The sequence below is a fragment of the Lithobates pipiens genome, unplaced genomic scaffold, assembly GCF_037356315.1.
Source record: "Lithobates pipiens isolate NorthernLeopardFrog02 unplaced genomic scaffold, aLitPip1_a1.2 Scaffold_8, whole genome shotgun sequence".
NCBI lineage: Eukaryota > Metazoa > Chordata > Amphibia > Anura > Ranidae > Lithobates > Lithobates pipiens.
Window position 1 is genome coordinate 598,419,445 of NW_027507903.1, and position 26,119 is coordinate 598,445,563.

At 39.6% G+C, this 26,119-nt stretch overlaps 1 protein-coding gene across 2 annotated transcripts in view; it reads left to right on the forward strand.

Moving 5' to 3' along the window:
• Positions 1-21,953, forward strand: part of LOC143961277 (uncharacterized) — a 45,472-nt gene extending 23,519 nt beyond the window's left edge. For both annotated transcript variants that reach the window (XM_077470528.1, XM_077470527.1), the window contains 9 exons: positions 1,614-1,721; positions 2,460-2,575; positions 9,211-9,269; positions 11,614-11,765; positions 16,852-16,905; positions 17,026-17,197; positions 18,484-18,651; positions 18,762-18,842; positions 21,782-21,953. In XM_077470528.1, coding sequence (XP_077326654.1) covers positions 1,614-1,721; positions 2,460-2,575; positions 9,211-9,269; positions 11,614-11,765; positions 16,852-16,905; positions 17,026-17,197; positions 18,484-18,651; positions 18,762-18,801 — 869 coding nt within the window. In that variant the 3' untranslated portion in view covers positions 18,802-18,842; positions 21,782-21,953. The remainder of the gene's footprint in view (positions 1-1,613; positions 1,722-2,459; positions 2,576-9,210; positions 9,270-11,613; positions 11,766-16,851; positions 16,906-17,025; positions 17,198-18,483; positions 18,652-18,761; positions 18,843-21,781) is intronic.
• The last annotated feature ends 4,166 nt before the right edge of the window (positions 21,954-26,119 follow it).

The following is a 26,119-nucleotide window of genomic DNA, read 5'->3' on the forward strand; positions in this document are numbered from 1 at the left end:
CGCTATAAACAAAAATAGAGCGACAATTTTGAAAAAAACGCATTATTTTTTACTTTGTGTTATAATAAATATCCCCCAAAAATATATAAAAAAAACATTTTTTTTCCCTCAGTTTAGGCCGATACGTATTTTTCTACATATTTTTGGTAAAAAAAAAATCACAATAAGATGTTATTGATTGGTTTGCTCAAAAGTTATAGCGTTTACAAAATAGGGTTAGTTTTATGGCATTTTTATTAATAATTTTTTTTTACAAGTAATGGCGACGATCAGTGATTTTTATGGTTACTGCGACATTACGGCGGACACATCGGACATTTTTGACACATTTTTGGGACCATTGTCATTTATACAGCAATCACTGCTATATAAATGCAGTGATTCCTGTGTAAATTACACTGGCAGTGAAGGGGGTAACCAGTGGGTGGCAGTGTAGGGGTTAAGTGCTCCTAGGGGTATGTTACTAACTGTTGGGGGCTGGGCTTTAATTTAGTGAACACTGATCTCTGCTCCAATCACATGGAGCAGATATCAGCGTCACTAGTTGCTAGGCAGAACGGGGAGATGCTGTTTACAACGGCACTTCCTCGTGCACCCGCCCTGTGAGACGATCGCGGGTACACCCGCAGCGAGTCCGCGGGAACCACGACCGGACTCACGGGGGTCCCGACGGCACGCGATGGCAGGGCAGCAAATTTAAAGGGACGTACAGGTACGCTCATTTGCCTGCCCGTGCCATTCTGCCAACGTACATCAGCGTGCGCTGGTCAGGAACCGGTTAAGAAACCAAAACAATTCTTAGTGAATTGTTAATTTGTTTACTTTTTTCTGAAAAGTAGAGGAAAATCATATATTTTTTTTCTTTTATGACCTTCTGCTCCTACCATGCAATATAATTAAGTCATTTTCTTTAGATCTACCAAGACCTTTGCAGAACAAAAGCCTATCTGACCAAATACAAAATTTGTGGATTGTTAATTTTTGGGTTTTTTGCAGTGGCGGCTGGTGCTGTATATTAAACAAAACATCCCACCACCACCCTCGAAACCTCCCACTGGTCGGCCCTTCTCTCTGTCAAACCCCCCCCATCGCTCGCTTGTCCCCCCACCAGCCCTGCACTTACCTCATCTAGATTGTGGACAGCTTTGGTTCCTTCCTGCGTCTCCTCCTCCTCGGCAGCAGTTTCCTCCTCGGTTGGAAGGAATCTTCATTGGCATTTTAGTCTTTCATGTGGAGAAAAGGGGCTAAGCACACCCTCCTGCCTGCATGCCTCAGCTAAGGGCAGATGGATCCCTAGAAGTAAATGATACATGAAACACCTGCCCTTACCCAAGATGGCCACAGCTAGAAATGCTAGGCGGGGTATATTTTTTTAAATTAATTTCTCAAATAGATAAATCATGGAGACACTGAAGATAGGTGAAATTGCTTTGAATATTAAAAATGAATTAAATAGAGTTTCTGTTTGTGGTGTTCAGATAAAATTTAGTCCTGTTTTAAGAAATAAATATTTGTACAGGATAAATCCCAGCGCCAGAGAGATTTTTTTAGCAAGTTGAAAAAAAATCAGTAATTTGTAAAAACTCACGTGTTTTTATGTAATGTCTTTAAAGGAGGCAATTGTGAAAATGGTGGTTATTATAATGGAAAGAAGTGTGTATGCAAAAATGAACATTTCTACGGGATCAGGTGTGAATTCATTGTGAATGAAATCAACAAAAGTAAGTTTATTTCCATTCTATAAAAGGAATTGCATACATTAATGGTGGATCATGATATCTGAGAAAATATTTAGATTTTGTTATCATTTAGAGTGCCTAGCATTGCGTTCACAAGGTGCCTACAACAAGAAAATACACAATGGGGGAGATTTACTAAAACTTCCGATCGGACAAAGTGCCACGCATGCTCAGATCAAATTCCTAGACCAAAGCTATTGGCTACTAGTCTGAACGTAGTCCCATCCCGTAGTCCCAACAACTCTGTCTGACCGTGTGTATGCAACACAAGTTTCGGACAAAATCTGACGGATTTTGTTGTCAGAATGTCCGACCGTGTGTACAAGGGCTCACTGTGTTGTTTCTCCTTTCCCTGCCCAGTCACAGAATGAATGTAGTGAGGGGACCTGTAAGTAAAAGTGAAACTGCAGCAAAGGCAGACAGGGCCGTGCAGTGTGTGTCAAAGCAGTGTAAATCTCAGGACTGGATGGGCAGAAATATAAATCCTTTAGCGGGTAAAACAACTTTCAATGTACAACTTTCTGTACAACAATGTACAGAATTTCATCTGAATAATAAGCCTTTGTCTAGAGTTCAGCTTTAAATTAAAAAAAGTACATTTTGCTAGTAAAGAGAATTCTGTTAAATGAGCACAAAAATAATTTGAGATAATATTTATGTTAATAACTTAAAATGTGAACAGAAAACACACTAGAGCTTGATATGTGCTTCTCTTTATAGAAATGGTCACTGTCACAGTAACAGTCACGATTACCGTAGAAGAAACGTTTACGGAAGACCTCAAGGATGAAAACTCTGACAAATACAAAAAGTATAAAGAGAATTTTCTGAATGAGGTAATGTATGTTGTGATTATTATTTCACAATTAATACTTATTTGAAGTTGTATTGAAATTAAAATGTGTTTGTTTGTATATATGTGTGTATATATATATATATATATATATATTTATATTCAGTTAAATTAAGTATTGAACACGTCATCATTTTTCTAGGTAAATATATATATATATATATCTAAAGGTGCTGTGGACATGAAATTTTCACCACATGTTGGTAACAACCCATGCAATCCATACATACAAAGAAACCAAAACAAATAAGTTCATAAATTAGGTTATGTGTAATAAAATGGAATGACACAGGGAAAAAGTATTGAACACACTAACTGTAATTTATTTAATACTTTAACCACTTGAGACCCGCGCTATAGCCGAATGGCGGCTACAGCGCGGACCTCCTTTGCTGGGACTACGTCTATTGACGTCGTCCCGTGCACGAGCGGACTGCGCGCCCCCTGAGTGGCGCGGCGCGCTCTGTGATCGGCGAGTCTATGAGACTCGCCTGATCACCGATCCAAGCAAGGGGTCGAACCCGACCCCTTATCACGTGATCAGCTGTCAGCCAATGACAGCTGATCATGTGATACAACGGAGCCAGTAATCGGCTATTATTCCTCCTCGCGCTGACAGCGCGAGGAGAAAAAAAAAGAGCCGATCACCGGCCAGCCCTGCCAGTGCCCACCTGCCCCCTGCCAGTGCCCACCTACCCCCTGCCAGTGTCACCACATAAAAAAATAAGTGCCCCCTGTCAGTGCCACCCAGCAGTGCCCACAGTGCCACACAGCAGTGCCCACAGTGCCACCCAGCAGTGCCACCCAGCAGTGCCCAGAGTGCCACCCAGCAGTGCCCACAATCTGCCTCAACAAAGGTGCTGCACCCCAGTGCCACATATCCGTGCCCATCAGTGTCATCTACCAGTGCCCAGCAGTGCCGCCCATCAGTGCCCAGCAGTGCCACCTACCAGAGCCACCTACCAGAGCCACCTATCAGTGCCACCTATCAGTGCCCATCAGTCCCATCTATCTGGTACCTATCAGTGCCCCTTAGTGCCACCCATCCGTGCCACCCATCTGTGCCATCTTATCTGTGCCCATCTTTGCCCATCAGTGCCGCTTTATCTGTGCCCATCGGTGCCGCCTTATCTGTGTCTATTAGTGCCGCCTTAACTATGCCTATCAGTGCCCACCAATGCAGCCTATCAGTGCCCACCAATGCAGCCTATCAGTGCCCACCAGAGCAGCCTATCAGTGCCGCCTCATCAGCGCACTTCAATGAAGGAGAAAAATGACCCGTTTGCAAAATTTTATAACAAACTATTAGGCTCCATGCACACTGAAGCTGATAAACTGCAGTTTATTGGAGTTTGGGCGTTTTTTGTAAAAGCCCATAAACTCCACCTATGTGTCCATGCACACATGGACGTTTTTCAGCTTTAATGAGCAGTGGAGTTTATGGGCTTTTTTCTGAACGCCAGAAATTCGCGTTCAAAGTGCCGTTTTTCAGCGCCAAAAAACGACAAACGCTGATAAACGCTCATAAACGCTTGTAAACGCTCAAAAATGCTCGTTCATTAGTGTTCGGCATTCAATTTTTCAATGCATTGTGGGATTTTTGGAGTGTCCTCTGTGTATTTTTATAAAAAACGCCCATTAACGCTAACGCTGTAAAACGCTCATAAACGCTAGTATAAAACGCTGTTAAAAGCAGGTTTTTCAACCAGCGTTTTCTGCCAGCAATCTGGCGTCCAGAAATAGCTTTTTTGAGCTTCAGTGTGCATGGAGCCTTAAACATGATTTTTTTTTTTTTTGCATCTTTTTTTGTTTGTTTAGCAAAAAATAAAACTCCCAGCTGTAATTAAATACCACCAAAAGAAAGCTCTATTTGTGGGAAAAAAATGATAAAAATTTCATTTGGGTATAGTGTTGTATGACCGCGTAATTGTCATTCAAAGTGCATCAGCGCTGAAAGCTGAAAATTGGTCTGAGCAGGAGGGGGGTTTAGGTGCCCAGTAAGCAAGTGGTTAAAATCTTTTGTTGGTAATGAAAGCTTCCACATGCCTCCTGTATGGAGAAACTAGTCTCATACATTGCTCAGGTGTGATTTTGGCCCATTCCTGCATACAAACAAGTGGTCCTTAGCTCTTGGAAAACTCTTCTAATAATTATTTTCACTCCTCCGTCAAAAATTTCACGAGGAGCACCTGGTCATGGCCGGTTTATGGTGAAATTATGTTCTTTCCACTTCCGGATTATGGCCCCAACAGTGATCACTGGAACATTCAGGAGTTTCGAAATTTTTCTGTAGCCAATGCCATCAGTATGTTTTGCAACAATAAGGTTGCGAGATCTTTGCTTTTACCCGTCATGAGATGTTTCTTGTGTGACACCTTGGTAATGAGACACCTTTTTATAGGCCATTCGTTGAGACTGAACCAGCTGATATTAATTTGCACTGACAAGGATCAGGATTGCTTTCTAATTACTGATAGATTTCAGCTGGTGTCTTGGCTTTCCATACCTTTTATAACCTCCCTTTCTTCCTTTCTTCATGTATTCAATACTTTTTCCCTCTATCATTCCATTTTATTACACATAACTTAATTTCTGAATGTTTTTGTTTTGGTGTCTGTATGTATGGATTGCATGGGTTGTTACCAATATGTGGTGAAAATTTAATGTCAATAGCACCTTTAGAAATATATTTAGCTACAAAACTGGGGACGTGTTCAAAAGTTATTTTACCCGCTGTATATAATCAGAAAATCTTAGGTATTTTCTTGTCTGGATTACAGATCCCTAAACAGAATGCTTTCATTTCAAAAGTCCGGCGGATAATATGGAAAAGTCTGGTGTGTGGGCAGGTCCGCTCGTTCTGAAATTTGGCGGACTTTCCGGCAGTTTGTCCGCCAGACTAAGTCCGCCGGATAATCTGATCGTGTGTACGCGGTATAACTATGCTGTTGTTTGCAGACCTTAACCGCTTGCCGACCAGCTGCCGCAGTTTTACTGTGGTAGAATGAAATGGCTGGGTGAAACAAAGGTTACCGTACGTCGCTTCACCTTTTGGCCACTGGGGGCCCGCAGCATACACCCGACCCCGATGCGAGTGCCCGGCGGCCGTGATGACCAGCGGGCTTCCGCGATCTCTCATAACAGAGCAAGAACTGGGATCTGTGTGTGTAAACACACAGATCCTGGTTCATTTTAGGGGAGAGGAGACAGATTGTGTGTTCATACTAAGTATGAACACCAAACTCTCTCTCCTCCTATACAGTCCCATCCCCCTACAGTTAAAAACACACCTAGGGAACACAGTTAACCTCTTGATCACCCGTAGTGTTAACCTCTTCCCTGCCAGTGACATTTACACAGTAATCAGTGCATTTTTATAGCACTGATCGCTGTATAATTGCCAATGGTTTAAAAAATGTGCCAAAAGTGTCCAATGTGTCCGCCATAATGTCGCAGTCCTGATAACAATCACAGATCGCAACCATTACTAGTAAAAAAAATAATAATAAAAATGGCATAAATCTATCCCCTATTTTGTAGACGCTATAACGTTTGTGCAAACCAATCAATATACGTCTGTCAATATATATCTGTAGAAGAATACATATCGGCCTAAACCGAGGAAAAAACTATTTTTTTGGTAAAAAAATGTGGGATATTTATTATAACAAAAAGTAAAAAATATTGTGTTTTTTTTTCAAAATTGTCGCTCTTCTTTTGTTTATAGCACAAAAAATAAAAACTGCAGAGGCGATCAAATACCACCAAAAGAAAGCTCTATTTGTGGGAAAAAAGGATGCCAATTTTGTTTGGGTACAACGGTGCACGGCCGCACAATTGTCAGTTAAAGCAACACAGTGCTGAATCGCAAAAAGTGGCCTGGTCATTGAGCAGCCAAATCTTCCAGGGCTGAAGCAGTTAATGAGTCTTTTTAGGCAATTTACATACACAAGCAGTAACTCTTTTATCAAATGGCTTCATCTTGAAGACAAAATGAGCTTCAAAACTCCAAATACTCCCAATTGTCCCTAATTTGAAGGGACTGTCCCTATAGACCAGAACAAAATCTCTTGTCCCTTGTTACTCCTCAAAATGTCCCTCTTCCTTGTCTGAAGTATAGATCTTTATAGATAGGAGTGTATTTACAAATAATTTTCATCCTGTGAAACTGCATGCACATTATTTCTGTGCAAAGGGGATAAAATCATATGTTACTAAGCAATTTCCTCTCCAAGTTGAATGCTATTCATTTATAAAGAATACACTTCTTAGGGGCGGCACAGTGGTGGCACCACTTAGGGGCGGCACAGTGGTGTAGTGGTTAGCACTCTCACCTAGCAGTAAAAAGGGTCACTGGTTCAAATTTCAACCACGACACTACCTGCCTGGAGTTTGCATGTTCTCCCTGTGCCTGCGTGTGTTTCCTCCTGGTACTCTGGTTTCCTCCCACACTCCAAAGACATGCAGGTAGGTTAATTGGCTTCTGTCTAAAATTGGCCCTAGTATATGAATGGGGACCTTGGATTGTGGGCCCCTTGAAGGTGGGGACCGATGTGAGTGTGCAATGGATAGGGACAATTGTAGACACTCACTCAGGTTGAACTGGATGGACTGGTGTCTTTATTCAACCTTACTAACTATATAACTATATAACTTAACCAGTAAAATATCACATTATGACCACTAGATGGAGCTGTTGATCATAGTAAATAAGTATTTATTTATGTAATTGTCAGCTCCATCTAGTGGCCATCATGTGGTATTTTCCCGCTTTATGTTACTCTTTACAAATCATTAACTCTCAACCTAGTAAGAAAATAGCCTAATGACATGTGGCGCTGTACCTGTTTGCACAGGAAACAGTGTTAAAGCCTTGTACACACGGTCGGAGAATCCGTCGGAATGTGTCCTATCGGATAATCCGACTGTGTGTGGTATGCATCGGACTGATTCCATCCGAATCTCCGTCGGACCCAATTTTCCAACATGTTGGAAATATTTCCCGACCAACTGGTTCGATCGGACATACTCCGATCATGTGTAGAGAATTTTGATTGGACCAAGTGCAACGCATGCTCAGATCAAATTCCTACATCAAAGCTATTGGCTACTGGCCTGAACGTAGTCCCATCGTAACGAAATTACGTCATCATGTTCTGAAAGATCGGATTTTTCGCCAACTTTGTCCGACCGCGTGTATGCAACAGTTTCGGTCAAGATCCCAACGGACAAAATCCGACGGGCAAAATCCGACGGATTTGGTTGTGGAAATCTCCGACCGTGTGTACAGGGGCTTAGACTGTCCAAAACCTCTTATACAACGCTACATTGTTGGATATTGTTACTGAATATTGCTATTATGGGTAATTGTGTGTTGGTTTATCAAATTATTGTTCTTCATGTACAATGTCTCTTGGGGAGTGGCAGGGTACTATGCAAAAGTTGTAGGCAATGATGTAACATAAGAATCTTTTCAGAAATAGAAGTGTTAATGGTTTAATTTGATCAATTAACAAAATTCAAAGTAAATGAACTGAAGATAAATCCAAATCAAATCAATATTTGGTGTGACCACCCTTTGCCTTCAAAACAGAACCAATTCTTCTAGGTACACTTGCACACAATTTTTGAAGGTACTTGGCAGGTAGGTTTCAAACATCTTGGAGAACTGACCACAGATCTTCTGTGGATGTAGGCGGTCTCACATCCTTCTGTCTCTTCATGTAATCCCAGACAGACTCCATGTTGTTGAGATCAGGGCTCTGTGGGGAACCATCATTTCCAGGACTCCTTGTTCTTTACATTGAATATACTTTTGGGGGGAACCATCACTTCCAGGACTCCTTGTTCTTTATACTGAAGATACTTTTTAATGATATTGGTTGTATGTTTGGAGTGGTTGTCCTGCCCTGGGTAAATTTTCAGTACTATATAAATACCTGTAAAAAATAAAGTAAAGGGAGAGTCAGCAAAACGGAGAAAAAAATAAAATATAAGAGAACTTTAACATAAAAATGGATCTCTGTTGGAGTCTCAGGTAGCCCTAAAACATGGGCTGCTACAGAAGTAGGAAAGTTAATGCCTCTTTCCTCCTGCTATGCTTCATTAGTGGTCCTCGCTTATGATCTACAGTATGTGCATAAAACAGCACTGGGGTTTTGGGTTGAGATCTGGAGGCATGCATGGGCTCTGCAAAGTGCCACCTATGCAACCCATATTTGTAGCATTTCCTTCAAAGTCCATGTAACCATTGGCCAGGCTTCTCCTTACTTCTTGTAACTGTGACAAAACAACATTTAAGGGCACACACCCTCAGCAGCTGGAGGTTCTTTTCAATCCCCCCCACCCCGCCCCCCTCCCAAAAAATAAAAATCTCTCCTGTCCTTCCTGTTGATAGGAATTGGGAACATCTCTTGAAGGCAGACTGGGGGTGATGAAGCGACTTTTCTTTAGGCTGGAATTTTACCTTAAAATCGAGATCATGCTACAAAATCAGATTGGGGTTCCTAACAGTGTAAACAAAATTCTGACTTTATCATTTTGCTTTTGAGTTTTATTTTTTCTGGTAATATGGAAAAAACTATTCAAAGTTTTTTGTTTGTTTTTTTTGTCTTGCAGATGGAAAGGATCTACAGAGCCCTAGATAGATTAATAACAATCCAGTTAATATCTTTCAGGTATGAGAACTTATGTGTGTACCAAATACTAAATAGAGGTATATTTATTTTCCTGTTCTCAAATAAACCCTTTGGCATCATTCACATGGGGTAATCTGTGCCCCGTGCTGGGCCGTGTTTACCCACATGAGGGCGCACAGTCTCATTCATATGTACAGCCTCTGTGTCCCAATATGACATCCATGTGTGTGTGGCTGTTGTCTTCAAACTCACCCTTGGTGCATTCGGGACCATGCACCCACACAATACATTGGGGGCAGTGTCTGTATATGTGTAGCCGATGAGTACCAACAGACAATAATAGGACTGGCGGCACATCCCTGTGTCAGTAAAACATGGCCCTGCATGGGACATGGATGTAATTGCCCCATGTCAGCTAGGCCTTCAAGTAACAGGTTCACCATTTGACCTCCAGGCCTTTTCTGGAACTTTTTGTATACATTTTTTTTTTGCTAGAAAATGTATTTTGAGGAAATATAAACTTTTTTCAATTTTAATAGGAAAAACAAAATACAATACAATTTTCTGGTAAAATATAAAAGATGTTACGCAGAGTGAATGGATACCAACCATGTCACGCTTTAAAATTGGGCAACAATGACAAAACTTTACTATCCATAGTTTGGTTTTAAGTTGTTTTAAGTTTTAAGTCTTTAAAGGTTACCACTTTAGATTAACAGAGGAGATCTGGTGCTAGAATTACTGCTCATGATCTGACATTCGTAGTGATACCTCACATGTGTGGGACAATTGCTGTTTATGCATGTGTGGGACCGATGGTGGGGACAGGGGCACTTAATTTTTTTTTCTAATTTTCTATTTATTTATTTTTTATTCTTAAACTGTTGCTTTAAAAAAATATATATTTTTATTGCTGTCACAGGGAATGTGGGAATCCCTTGTGGCATCAATAGGCATGTGGCAACAAGTACTCTTTATGGAAAAAATTGGGGTCTATAAGATCCCAGATCCCTCCTCTGCCCTCTAGGGGCAGTCTAGGGGAAGACTCAGGGCCAATTCACACTGACTTGCACTAAAATGTATGGAAAATACATGTACATTTCCACCCATTTTAGTCACATTTTAATGTGCACTAAAGTCCGCTGACATACACTTTGATGTCCGTTGACATGCATGTGCGCAGCATTATGGTGTGATAAAGATACATATGAAATTATTGTTTTTCAGATGTCCTTCCATTTGTATTTCTGCCTGTGTCCCTGTTGATCTTCCCTCACTTCCTGTCTGGCAAATTCATTGTCAACAGGAAATTTCACTATGTGTAAAAAAATTTCACTACACTTGCAGATAAATGAAATAAGGAAATTAAATACCGTGAAAAAAAAAATAATATCAACAATTTAATCACCATATAAATTTCATAAACACGAAATGAATAAACATCATGTAAAAATTAATCAAAATCGTCAAAAAATATATAAAAAGCTCCAATTCCATAATAATATTCATAAACCATAAATGTCAACTGTGTCCAATCTACAACTCCTTTTTGCCAAAGATATACAAAACACACTTACATTTTCAAAGTGTTTACCCAACACGAGGGATAAAAGCGTATAAACTTTTAAAGCTCTGCTGGCTCTATGGCTGTGAGCGGACAGGCTGTGACGTCACTCCAATAAGGCTTCACCCTACGTGTTTCAATTTAATGTCATCATCAGGGGCTTTAGATGTTTATACGCTGTTATCCATAGTGTTGGGTAAACACTTTTTGTAATGTAATGCCGCGTACACACGACCAAACTCTTTTGTGGACTAGGTCCAACAGAACGAATCCGTCGGACAATTTGATCGTGTGTGGGCTCCATCGGACCTTTGCTGTCCAAAAATCTGATGGACTTTAGAAATACATGTTTAAATTTTTCCAATGGACTTGAGTCCGGTCAAAAAATCCATTTGTGTGTATGCTAGTCTGACAGACAAAAACCGACGCTAGGGCAGCTATTGGCTACTGGCTATGGACTTCCTTATTCTAGTCCGGTCTTACATCACGAGACGTTCAGTTTTGGTGTGATTGCGTGTGGCCAAGTCCGTTCATTCGGAAAGTCCGTCGGAACTCTGCCGAAAGTCCGTCGGGAAGACTGTCAGATCTAGTCTGTCGAAAAAAGAGTTTAAAATCTCTTCATATTCCCATGATCAAGCTATCAATCTATAAAAAAAGTTTACAGTATTGAGATATAATGACCCAACATTCTCAGTCATTTCATGTATATACATGAAATGACTGAGAAAGTTGGGTCATTACATGTCAATACTGTAAAAGTTTTTTTTTTATAGATTGATGCTTCTTGTAACTTTGTTATTACTTTTGTCATTATTCTAGCTCTGGAAGTATTGTTGTGAACCATGAGGTCAGTACAGAAGTCCCTTTCGATAATTATATAGAAGAGAAAGCCAACTTTGCACAACATGTGGAAAATGTTGTACGTGGTTCAGAATACAACAGGTGCACATACAATACATCAATGGATCATGGTAAACGTCTTCCTTTCTTTATTTTTTCCTTGCTTTTCTATCTATCTATCTATCTATCTATCTATCTATCTATCTATCTATCTATCTATCTATCTATTCAGTGGTGGCCCATCCATTAGGGGCCAACCATGTGTCCGGCCCCTAATATACATGCAGGGTGCCGGACGCATGGTTTGCAGTGTGCTTTTTTTTGATGCACAAAACGGCTCTAATTGGTTTTAAAGTAGGTGGACCCAGGGCATAGAGTACTGCACCCCGAGCCGACCCAGTTTTGTGACATTAGAGAATTAATATTCGCTAATGTCTTCCTGTTTGTCCTCCTGGCCAATCAGGAAGCAGGTCCTGAGTACCGATTGGCCGGAAGTCCTAAGACCTAATTGGGCACAAGTCCTAACTCCTGATTGGCTGGGATGAGAATTGACTGTCAGGAATCATGAGGAAACACGGGGGGGGGGTGTCACCATCTGGATGGGGTAAGTGCAGGGGCTGACAGGCGATCAATTGAGCGATGGGGGAGCGGCGATTGATTGAGCGTTTGTTGGGGGGTTGGGTTATTTGGTTGGCGGGTTGGGGGGTTGGTGGGGCTTGCTGACTGGCTGTGGGGACATGGGATGCCCCCCAAGAATCTATCTCTCTCTATATCTATCTATCTATCTATCTATCTATCTACCTATCTATCTATCTATCTATCTATCTATCTATCTATCTATCTATCTATCTATCTATCTATCTATTATTTTCTTATATTGAGCTGGTGAATTTATATGGCTTTGAAATATTTCATAGTGCTTTAAAGAATACATAAGCCAGTTTTACTTATCCTTAAACCTTAGATCTTAAACCAAAGCCCATATTGTCCCTTGATACTAGAAAGTACACAATTCTATATTATCATAAGCAAAGTAGAAATCTAGAACCAAATATCTACCTGAAAATCAACAGTACCTAAATGTAAGCACACATAAATAGAATAAACAAAAGACTATGTCATCTGGGACAATTCTGATATTTCTCGTATATACTGTATGTAAAAATCAGCATTTTTTGGCTAGAAAAGGACTTGGAATCTCTAAACATTACATATTTTCTGAAAGCAAAGGCCCTGGAGAATGAAATGGTGACTGGTTCAATTTTTTTGTCACACAATATTTTTGGTTGATCAAATGCAAATTTTCAGGAAAATAACATTTTTAACCACTTCAGCTCCAGAAGATTTACCCCCTTTCCTGTCCAGGTCATTTTTTGCAACACGGCACTGCGTTATTTTAGCTGACAACACTGTACCCAATTAAAATTGATGGGTTTTTTTTTTTCCACAAAAAGAACTTTCTTTTGGTGGTATTTGATCACCTCTGCGTTTTTTATGTTTGCGCTACAAACAAAAAAATTTTGAAAAAAAAACCCAATAGTTTTTACTTTCTGCTATAAAACATATCCAGTAAAAAAAAGTAAAAAATCTCATTTCCTCATCAATTTAGGCCAATATGTATTCTTCTACATATTTTTGGTAAAAAAAAAATTCCCGATAAGCGTATATTTATTGGTTTGGACAAAAGTTATAGCTTCTACAGACTATGGGATATTTTTATGGATTTATTTTTTACTAGTAATGCTGGTGATCAGCGACTTATGGCGGGACAGTGACATAGCGGTGGACAAATTGGACACTAACTGGCACTTTTAACACTTTATTGGGGACCAGTGACATTATTACAGTGATCAGTGCTAAAAATATGCACTGTCACTGTGCTAATGACACTGGCTGGGAAGGAGTAAACATCAGGGGCAATCAAAGGGTTAACTGTGTGCCTAGCTGGTGTTTCAGTGTAGTGGGGGAGGTGCTTTTACTAGTGGAAGGCATGGATCGGAGTTCCTGCTTTGCAGGAACACAGGATCCATGCATTGTGTATTGATTGTGTACAGAGCAATCAGTGGGTGCTGGTGGACATCTGGTCTGTTGGACCCACTGATCAGCCCCCACCATGTAGCTGGCGCAAGCTGGCAGTGGCTGGAAATACAGGATCACGTATATATATAGTATACGTGATCCTGCCCAGGACGGTCGCCCTGTAGAAGTAAAAGTGCTATAAGGTGGTCAGCGAGTGGTTAATTAATTTTAGTGCACATAAACACAATAAAATATATCTGATAAAATATAAAAGATGATGTTACTAGTAAATAGATACCTAACATATCACATGGAAAGGCGACAAACTACGGTACATTAAATTATCCATAGGCAAAGATTTAAAATACTTTACAGATTACCAGTTTATGGTTCCATGGGAGGTCTGTCACTAGAATTATTGCTGTCACTCTGATGTTCACAGCATTAGATCACATATGTGGTGATAACACCATTTACATACTGTATGCGGGAGCTACATGTGTCTTGACAGTTGCTCATGAGAACGGGGGGATAGGGTGCTTTTAATTTTTTTATATTATACTATTTTTTTTTTTTTTGCATCAACTTTATTGCTATCACAAAGCATGAGCACGTTCAAGTGATACCGAGTAAACTAATGTGATGTACACACGACCGGACTTTTTGACAGCAAAGGTCCGACGGAACGAATCCTTCGGACAATTCGATCGTGTGCGTGCTCCATCAGACCTTTGCTGTCCAAAAATCCGATGGACTTTAGAAATAGAATATATTTTCAATTTTCCCACCGGAACTCTGCCGGACCCAGTTCCTAGCGGGGAAACCCGTTCGTCTGTAATGCTGGTCCGACGAACCAAATACTAGGCTTGTGCAATTCGTTTCGTAACTAATCGAAATTCGGCCGAATTTTGCATCTTTCGGACATTCGGATGCATCAAATAAAAAAATTAAGAATAACAACGAATACAAAAGAAATATAACGAATGAATTCGAATGAATTCGACATGATTCGGTAATTCTTTAAAGATCTAATGAAACAAAAGGTCAGCTCAAAGTAAATCTTATAGTCCAATCAGCTAATTAATTGTGTGCCGGAGGATGGATTACTGGCAAAGTGCATTCCTGAGTACTGAGTTAGAAGGGTGTTGTATTGTATTTGAGCCGAGGAGAAGAGACGTTGTCATTGTGTGTGTTAAAAGATTCAATAAACAAACGACTTTTCCAAACTACGAGTCATTATCACGAATGTCTATGCATACATAAATAGCAAATTTCAACGAATACGAACGAATGAATTCTACACTCTACGAATAATAACGAATTATCCGAAAACTTATTAACGTAACATAACGAATATAGCAGAACGAAATTATGTATTTTACGAATGACAACAAACCGAAACTAAACAAAATTTTCCGTTGTGCACAAGTCTACCAAATACAACGCGAGAATGCTTCCTCTGCCCTTGAGAATGTTTCCAGCGTGATCCTAGCTGAGAACCAGCGGTACTGCAGGGTACTGTACATCTCACGCTCCCTGCAATAGGAAAAACATATTTTCCTATTGCAGCGAGTGTGAAGTAGAGGCGACAATGTACCTTAGGTTTGGTATGGATTTTAAGGGGAACCCCTATGCTGAAAAAACGGCGTGGGGGTCCCCCAAAATCCATACCAGACCCTTATCTGAGCACACAGCCCAGGGAAAGGGGTGGGGATGAGCGAGCACCCCCCTCCTGAACCGTACCAGGCCGCATACCCTCAACATGGGGGGTGGGTGCTTTGGGGAAGGGGGCGTTCTGCAGGCCCCCCACCCCCAAATCACCTTGTCCCCATGTTGATGAGGACAAGGACCTCTTCCCAACAACCCTGGCCATTGGTTATCTGGGTCTGCGGGCGGGGGGCTTATCGGAATCCGGGAGCCCCCTTTAATAATTGGGCCCCCAGATCCCGGTCCCCCACCCTATGTGAATAAGTATGGGATACATCCTACCCATTCACCCGGGGAAAGAAAGTCAATAAAAAAACACACTAGACTAGGTTTTTAAAGTAGCTTATTAGGCAGCACCTGGGGTCTCTTCTGTCTTTGTGGGTCTCTTCCGCCTCCTCCACTCTCTCCGGCCTCTTCTACTGCTCTCTGATTCTTCTCCCGGGCTCCTCCGCTATCTTCTGCTCTTTTGGCGCTCTTTTGCTAGTGGTGGCCCAGTCTCTTCCATCGTCTTCGTCCCTCTTCTTTTCTTCCGATGTTGACACGACGCTCTCTCCCGCTGTAATGCTGTGTACACGGTGAGCAACGACTTATATAGGCATGGGGCGGGGTCACTGGGTGATGTCGCCTGGTGACCCCGCCCCTTATTACATCACAGTCCTGGGGTATGCCCGTTTTGTCACCTGGGTTAGGTATTAGGGGTTGCAGTAAGAGATACTAAGACATGCCTCTAGAGTCCACCAAATGCTAGAACCCGTTGTCACAATGGTATAGCATAGCTGATATCAGCTGCTATGTTGGCACTGATCACAATACTTGTTAAAATGTAAATAAAAAAGAATACATTGTAGCTAGCTGTAGCTGAATCCACAATACAAAAATTGCTAAAGCTAATTTAAAAGTTAAAGCGTTTGTTAATCCAAAAAAAAAAAAAGTAGATTCTGGTCTCTTAAGCAGATTACACAGCACAGCACCCCCCTAAACCTACCACTTCCTGTATGTCCTCTCTAAACAGATCACGATAACCAGGGCAGCTCCGCCCTGATCACCGTGGTCAAAGTGCCTCCCTCCATGATAGGCTGCATGCTCTCTGCTCTCCTCTCTCCTGTCTCACCCCCCTCTTCCTCCTCGCTGTCAGTGCCCTCTCTGTCTGCATTCCAGTTCCAATGGCTTCTGTGGAGGAGACGAGCTGTCAAGTGATCTCCCTCTGATGTCAGAGGGAGATCACGGCCCCTTCCGCAGAAGACATCCATCGGAGCTGGAAAGTGGCCGCGAGTGATGTGACTGTCCTGAAGACAGCTGAAATTCAGTGTTTACAGCGCTCATTTTTAAATACAACTTACACAGTGTGCTACTATGCCTGCCTCTAATAGAGGCCTTAACAAACACTTTAAGCAAAAAAATAAAAAAAATAAAATAAATTCTTATATAAATTTCTGGTTAAACATTTGCAATCCCCAAGTAGCCCTAATTTCTTCTTCCTTTATTTTGCAGAGGTCTTTTGCTTCAAGTCCCCAATTGTCAATACAACAAAAATCGATATATCAGGTACTCTTTTCTTCATTTTATTACATTTGTCCAAGACTTCAGTGCAGCGAATGCACTGGAGAATTTATCTCTGTCATTGTTCTGTATCTTTTTTTTTCAAAAAGTAATTATATCTTTCAGATTTGTGCTCTTTTGTGGATATTGATCCAGAATTCAGAAAATATTATTATGGTATAAATGGGACCACTGAGCTCTATTGTGTTAACAACTGCAGCAGCCTCACATTGGATAAATATTGGTTAGACTGCCACCATGGACAATGCTCACTAACAAACAAAGGTCCTCTGTGCTAGTAAGTATCAACCATAACGTATCATCTTCATTATTATCTTTAGCATATACAGTATATTACCCACCCAGAGATATATCTCTACACATGATCGGAGTATGTCCGATCAGAGCATTTTGTTGGAAAATTTTACCAACAAGTTGGAAAACTTGGTCCGTCGGATACTCCGATGGAAACAGTCCAATGGAGACCAAACACAGTCGGAATATCCGACAAAATGGTCCGATCGGACACATTCCGTTGGAATCTCCGATCGCGTGTACAAGGGCTTAGTCTCCAAATCAAAGGATCAAAAAAAGTTACTTCCGCCCTAGGCCATAAGTGATGTCATGATGTCGCCCTGGTCCTCCAAGATTAAAGAGATGATCAGAGATGATCTGGTCTCTGTTCACTTCTATGGCTAGCTTCACGAACTGTTGGATCATTTCCTGGGTTTGCCGGTAAAAACAGTAAGCCAGAGAAACACCGGGGAGCGGCGGGATGGGGGGACAACCCCTCCTGCTGCTTCTGACAGCAACCAAATTAGTCGCTCAGACCACTTTCATGAGAAAGACAATCTTTGGCTGAAAATAAAAAATATTGGGATTATGGCTGATATACTGTATATACGTATTGCGGTCGGAAAGTGGTTACCCAATGTTTGATATTTGATGAAGTCATGAAAGTCATTCCTTTATGGCTCTGTTCCAACTTTACTTTCAGGACATCTGGTATATAGTACAGATACAGCGTAACATTGTACTGTTATACTTCAAAGTGGCTGCTGGAAATAAATTGGGCCCCCCTTACCTGTCCAGAGGCTGCCCTGTGTTCAGTCCAAGAAGTACAAAAACTAATTCAGGTTCAGTCTAGGGATCTTTTCAACTTTTATTGTAGATCTTGAAAAAAATGTAGAGAAGAGGGTTTAGGGTGTAGGATACTCTATGCAAAGAATCCATGTAAATATACTGTCATCTACCATTCAAATCAGTAAAACCATTGATTTGTTTATAGCAGGGGTCTCAAACTGGCGGCCTTCCAGCTGTTGCGAAACTAAAAGTCCCATCATGCCTCTGCCTTTGGGAGTCATGCTTCTAACTGTCAGCCTTGCAATGCCTTGTGAGACTTGTAGTTTTGCAACAGCTGAAGGGCCACCAGTTCAAGTCCCCTGGTCTATAGCAATGTCTGTTCCATGTAATTTTTTTCTTGTCCGTTCTCTTTAGTAATTACCGTATACAATGCAAACTATCATTTTTGTAACAAGGTGATCTGTTCTCATTCTCCATTCTCAAAATGCTCTATTTTCTCAGCTGTCAGACATCAGACCAATACTGGTACACCGGGGATCGATGCAACACCGCTATCAGTAAACCGGGGGTCATCGCTGGAGTCACTGTTGGACTGGTTGTTCTCCTTATTATAATTTTAATTCTGGCTTTCTTCTTGCGTAGACGTAAATATCACTCAGACAAAGTTAGGTGAGTGGTTTATTAATACAAAAGAAAACAAAAAATAAAGAATCAAAACCTTTTTAGCAAAAATTTAATCTTACCACTTTTATCTGTATATTTTCTTCCTTTAAAACCAGAGTGATACAGCCAACATTGCATTCATATAAGGATGTCTAGTAGCCACATGGTTGAAGAAGAAACCCAAGAGACCAGAGAAGGTGAGGGATCATAAAAGACAAATTTGGTTAGCTCCATAGTGTTTATCACAACCATTCAACCTGAGCATCACCCCTTCTATTTTATGTATCACCCACCTAATTGCCCAAGTTATTATTACTGTCACCCTCTCCATTTGTCCTAGTGATGACTTTCACCACAATCTCACCACAATCTCAAATACAGATAAATGCAAAAGTTTGAGTTGTTACCAAGACAGGAACTGAAGTTAAGTCTTCCAGTGGGGACACTTGTTCTAGTGACAACTTTCTAGTGGGGGGCAAGGGGCAAGTATTTTCTTCTCGTGAGGGCTCCCAAAAGTTGCATCTGCCATGGAAGGGCCTTCACTATTTCAAATAGGAGGAGCTATGGTATGTAGTAATCATTGGATGCAGAATGGCGTAGGCGGATTTAAAAAAAAAAAAACAGAGCTCCAGCATGCAGCCTTCTATATCTTTATTTATCCCCTGTGTTTGTTGTGCAGCTTTTTGTTCTTTATTTTAACATTCACTCAGATTTTCTACCATAAAACTGGATAGAAAATCTGCATAAAGGAAGACATTAGTCTGAGATGTCCTTATATATTGCTTACTGGTCATGTACAGGTGCATCTCAAAAAAGTAGAATATCATCAAAAAGTAAATTTAGTTCAGTAATTTAATTCATTACACACAGGGTGATATATTTCAAGCAGTTCTTTCTTTTAATTTTGATGGTTATGGCTTACAGCTAGTGAAAACCCAAAATTCTATATCTCAGAAAATTACAATACTGTAAAAAAGTTCAATATTGTAGACTCATGGTGTCACACTCTAATCAGCCAATTAACTCAAAACACCAGTAAAGCTACAATTTGTTCCACGGGTTGGACTTAATAGGGAAAGCAATCCCAAAGAAAATCAAAGTTGAATATAAAAAATATACATCTTATTTGGAAAAAGTTAAAACAGGAAGTGGAAAAAGTGTAGTAGAGTACAAACATAGATACATCACTATAAACCATTCATGTAACCACGTGCTCTGTGTGGCGAACACACCTAGACAGAGTATATACCCAACACATTTCGTGTTAAAGTGTTAATCCTCTTCTTCGGGGGTATGTGGTTATGGGTAGAGTATTAATATCTACAAAGACAAAAAAATTATAAATTGACAAAAGAAAAGGGGAAGAAGAGAGACAAGTCTCTTTAAAGAGTAATGGGATTTTCATTGAGACAAGGTCTATTGATGGTTTAGGCACATAAGACACCAATTTTTGAAAAAAAAGATATACATTTTTTAATCGTAAAAATCATATAAAAATACATATTCATAGCGTATTTGATGGACCATGAGACAATATTTGATAATTGTAATCTGATGCGTTGATAAGCAGAACCCACATGTTTTGCATGATTGCTTTGTCAAAGTTTTGCATATATCACAGATTTCATCTATATTACATATACTAAATAATATAATAAACATATAATAAACATATCATGCTAATGATATGTTTATTCTATGTAATATAGATGAAATCTGTGATATATGCAAAACCTTGATGAAGCAATAATGCGAAACATGTTGGTTCTGCTTATCAATGCATCAGATTACGATTATCAAGTATTGTCTCATGGTCCATCAAATACGCTATGAATATGTATTTTTATATGATTTTGATACGATTAATACATTTATATCTGTTTTTTTTTAAATTGGTGTCTTATGTGCCTACCCTATCAATAGACCTTGTCTCAATTAAAATCCCATTACTCTTTAAAGAGACTTGTCTCTTTTCTTCCCCTTTTCTTTTAGCATTACCAGGGATTACCAGGGATTTGAGACAGTGTCTATTGTGGTAATGTTCAATCATCAATATCTATAATAAATTGACAATCAAAGAAAATTGTTCATAGTAACAAAATATTAAGCAGTAAAATCAGTATATACTGACCATGTGGTTATATAAGAAACATAGGTAATCGCATCATTAAAAACAAGGAGTGTTTGCTGCCATTGATCAGTCAAAGATCCAAGGGATGAAGTGAAAACAAAGATCTGGCCCTGCATACCCACAGAGGGCACTCAGCCCAACGTCCAAAAGCATGCTGCCCATGGCTGTTTCCCAGGCTTATAAGACACATCACTATACTCAAGGTTAACAGCAATATTCTGATGTGCTGTGTGACTATTAATCACCCCAATCTGTGGTCAGTTGAAGCTTTCAGTCTACTATATGTAACGTCCACCCCAACAATAGAGATTCCTTGACCTTTCGGCTCCGTGGTGTGGTGCCTTTTTTGGAGATTGGGCTGAATGCCCTCTGTGGCCCGGATCTCCATTTTCGCTTCATCCCTTGGATCTTTGACTGATCAATGGCAGAAAACACTCCTTGTTTTTAATGATGCGATTACCTATGATATTCTATATAACAAAATGGTTGAGTAAAAGCACTGGAGTCATTCAAGTCATTCTTTTAGCAACCTAGTTCCCCCTACTCTCCCAGTGGTGACTTATCAAGTCAGCTCTCTCTGTTCCTACCTTCATCAAAGACTCAGTGGTTCAGCTCTCTCTCTTTCCACATCCCAGAGCACCCGTTCATTGTTTACATCAGAGATTGGAAGGCTGTTGAGTCACTGCTGGGAGAGGGAGCAGGGGAGTTGAGCTGCTGAGCCACTGATGGGAGTGGGGAGTTTACCTTATGAAGATGAAGAGAGGAGAAGGTGTTTTATAGTGAAATCAGGTACAACTGGGCAGGAAGGACAACACTGCTTGGGATTTCAGTGCAGTAGAAAAAGAGAGGTCAGCTCACTACTGGAGGTTAGTAGCTTACTGGGCTTCTGGGAGATCGTTAATTCTTTTTTTTAAGAGGAAACCTAGGAAAATGCCCAGATCCTTTTATTATTATTTATTATTGACATATTAATATTACTAAAACATACATTTTTTTTATACACAGGTTACCACTCCTAGACCCGAACTAATTAATCGAGAGCCTCAGCAGTAAATCACCAACCTGAAAATGCCACCACCCAGGACATGGAGCTCTAAACTCTGTCCTATGAAGAATGGAAACAACCGATGACAAACACGCTGATGAAAATGTATTGACATTCCCAGGAAAGTGAATATAAGTGATAACTGACATAATTATATTTTTGCATTATAACATCATGACATACTAAAAACTTTAATCCCAATAATTTTAGAGTTTTATTGGTCATTTGACATCCTTGTGTGTACTAAAAGATACCATTTCTGAGAACATAAAAATGTGTATCTTTTGTTTTTTGAATGATGTATTGTGGGAAACCAACATTGCTTGAAAAATATGAAACAACGTAAAAACTACTTAAACATTTTTCAAAAATATTGCAGTATTTATTATTTATACTATTATGTTAGATTTAAAATGTATTATTTAAAATAAAGTGGCATTACAGCATTATATATTTCTATTAAAACTATTAAAAATGGTTGCTGTGTTAATAAAATTACTTAGTGGGTCCTTCGGAATGTATTGGGTTGCAAAGAACTAAATTTTAAACATTATTCTACCAATTAAGAAAGAAAATTAGAAATATAATGATAAATTATAATTCAGATATTATATAATTCAAAAGATACACTACATGTATACCTAATAAAAAATAAAGTACTGCAAAAGATCGCAAAATGTCAAAATGTTAATGTGTGTACATATAGCTATCCAAAACCAGAAAGATAACATAGTAGCAAGAAGTTATAAAAAAAAATTTAATTTTTTTTTTACAAAAGTTCATTGAAATGAGATACATAACAGAATTAATGCTTGAATTACAACATGAAAATACCTCCCATCCCACCGGGAGCCTCGAGCGGAGACCGGAACTCTGCTTTGATTCGGTCTCGGATCTAGTAACCAGGAAGTGATGTCATGACATCACTTCCTGTTTACTGGGGGCTTAAAGGCGCCACATTTTAAAACATAACAGTATTCAAAACTGCCAAACTTGGCGTTTTGAAAGCTTTTAAGTGAAAAGGATTTGGGGTCCAGATCCCTCCATAAAGAGTACCTGTCACTGCCTATTACTGTCACAAGGGATGTTTATATTCCTTGTGACTGCAATAAAAGGGATAAGAAAAAAAAAAAGTAAAAAAGTAAAGAGACAATGTAAATAAATAATTAATTAAAATAAGTAAGATAAAAAAAAAATGGAAAGCGCCCCATCCCTCCGTGCTCGCATGCAGAAGAGAGCACATATGCAAGTCACGCTGAAAAATGTAAACAGTGTTCGCACCACACAAATGAGCTATCACCATGATAGTTAGAGTAAGAGCAATAATTCTAGCACAGGACCTCCTCTGTAGTTCTAAACTGGTAGCCTGTAAAAAATTTTAATGCATCGCTTATGGAGCTCTTTAAGTATCATAGTTTGCTGCCATTCCACACGCGTGCGCAGTTTTAAAGCATGACATGCTAGGTAACTGTTTACTCGGCGTAACATCATCTTTCACATTATACAAAAAGATTGGGCTAACTTCACTGTTTTTTTTTTCATGAAAGGGTATTTCTTCCAAAAAAAATTGCATTTGAAAGACCACTGCACAAATACAGTGTGACATAAACTATTGCAACAACCACCATTTTATTCTCTAGGTTCTTCGTTAAAAAATATACATATGATGTTTGGGGGTGCAAAGTAATTTTCTAGCAAATAATATTGATTTTAACTTGTAAGAAACAAGTGTCAGAAAAAGGCCATCTATGACGAACGAACATCTACATAATCAAGGAAACACAACAAAATGTGATATAACACAATAAATCAAATACTATAAAACAAATGGTGTGTCATTGTGGAATATCACTGTGAATTTTGTAGGTTCCGCATGTACGGTAAAATGAGAAGACACTACGTATTAAATATATTTAGTTACAGTTTTTTTTTTTTTTTTATAGAAAACTGCTAAAAAACTAAAGACAAAGAAAAATGCAGACAAAATCAAATCAACTCTGTTTATATTGTTCAATCCAAACGAATTCACAGAATTTTGGAATTAGGGATGGAAGGAAAGTGGTTTACTGGTGGTATTAAGTAACTTGGTGCTTCCAAAGTTCAGACATTATTTGGTTAATCTTCGAATTATTTGGAATCATATATTAAAACATATGAAACACATTCTATGTATTTTATTAGATAAGATTCAGACATATTCAAATAATATAAAATTTATCAAAACTGATTTGTAATAAAAGAAAATATTCTATAATGCTAGAACAAGAAGATATGCAATTAAAATAATAATTTTAATATATAATGATTTAGCTTGCTATGAATATGAATGAACCCCCCTACAAGTCGCTGATTGCTGCCATTACTAGTATAAAAACAAAAATTCCAATATATATATATCGTAGTTTGTAGGTGCTATAACTTTTGCTCAAACCAATCAATATGCGCTTATTGGGATTTTTTCTTACCAAAAATATATAGCAGATATTTTCCGGAAACTAAAATTAGAGCTCAAGGCCTGGAGCAAACACAACGTATCCTGGATTGGCTGGATAAACTCTATTAAGATGACTTTACTCCCCAAACTCCTATATCTGTTTCCCTCCCTACCCATCCAAATTAAAGGGGCCCCATTTGGGCCTTTCAGAGTAAGATTCTGAAGTTCATTTGGGGCAAGGGAGGTTATAGAATACTACAAAGCACTCTGTACTATCACAGGAAAAAGGGGCGATTAGGTCTTCCAAAATTACTTCAATACTTTTTTGCACTAGCACAGATCTCAATTATATATTCCAGATATGAAAAACCGGATTGGGTCCAAATTGAAAGGCAAGCAGTTCCCCATCACACTATAGACTTTCTAATATAGTGCCCCCAAAATCCCATCCACCGATAATTGCACCAACTCTCACTCCCTAGCCCTATGGGACCAATTACGCAAATCTAAGGCCCTAACCTCAGATAGCAAACCACTATCCCATTTGTTCAATAACCCTGACTTTCCCCCAGGCCTGAACGTTCTTTCATTAAAATCGTGGCTAGACAAAGGACTGTATAGAATCGGACATTTCTACTCCCTTGCAGCTCCTCTATCCCTCAAGCACTGCATTAATAAGTTGAAATTACCCTCTTCAGAATACTTCATATATACACAAATCTTACACTTTTTACACTCGATATGGTCGGAAAAAACACTTCTGCCTAAGTACACGACATATGAACTATGGTGTGGACAAGGTTTTGGAGCAGAGGGGAGGGATCTCGATAATTTATTTGTCACTAGTCTTACCGGACTCCAAATCCCCTTTCCCCTTAACTAAATGGGAAGTGGACCTCCAATTCAGTTGGAACCTGGAGACCTGGCAGAAAGCTTGCTTTCAATTCTTTAGAGGCATCTTAAATACATCCCCCGTGGAGGCCAGTTTGAAGGTGATCTCTAGGTGGTATTACACTCCCTTCAGATTGGCCTCTATGTACAATTCAGCTAATCCCCTGTGCTTCAGAGGATGTCAGCTAACAGGAACAATGGCCCACATTTGGTGGGAATGTCCCAAGATATGCCCATTCTGGAGAAAAATCTTCAACATTGTAGAGAAGCTTGCCAGTAGCCAGGTACCCAGGTCCCCCATGATAGATCTACTAAACGAAAAGATTCCTAAGACACCCTTGCATACTCAGAGACTAATCCACTTTCTATTAGTGGGAGTTAAACTAACTGTAGCTAAAGCATGGAAACAATCAAACAACTCAATTAAAGCGGCCCAAAGGCTTTCTAGCATACTTTCAGACACGGTTAACAAGTTTGAAATCATATGGGAACCATGGGCCCAATATGTGGGAATTTCCCTACTACCTAACATTTAGCCAGACTGAGATAATTTTGGATTCTCCCCCAAAACCTGATGACAGACAATCTTAACCTCTATCCCCTTCCTTCTCTCCTCTTCTTACTTTCTTTATACCTCCTACTCTATCTTAGTGTTCTTTTTTAATGATCTTCTAATAAGTAGGATGATTGAAGTTTAGTTGACAGTTAACAGATGCGAGTTCCATCTGCATATAGGAATTTTCAGTTCAAATTATATTGACTAATGTCATGGGAGGGAGTGATTGGTTCTGGGGTTGAGACCCCCGCCAGGCACAGCTTGATCCCCTTGGAGGTGCCAGGTGTAAAAGGGGACTCCCCTGGTCCGCCTCGATCTCACTAAGTTCTAATGGCCCACTCTTCCAATGCCCGACACATCATACAGTATGTATAATGTAAATATATTGGTCTGTGACAAAAACTTTATAGATGTACA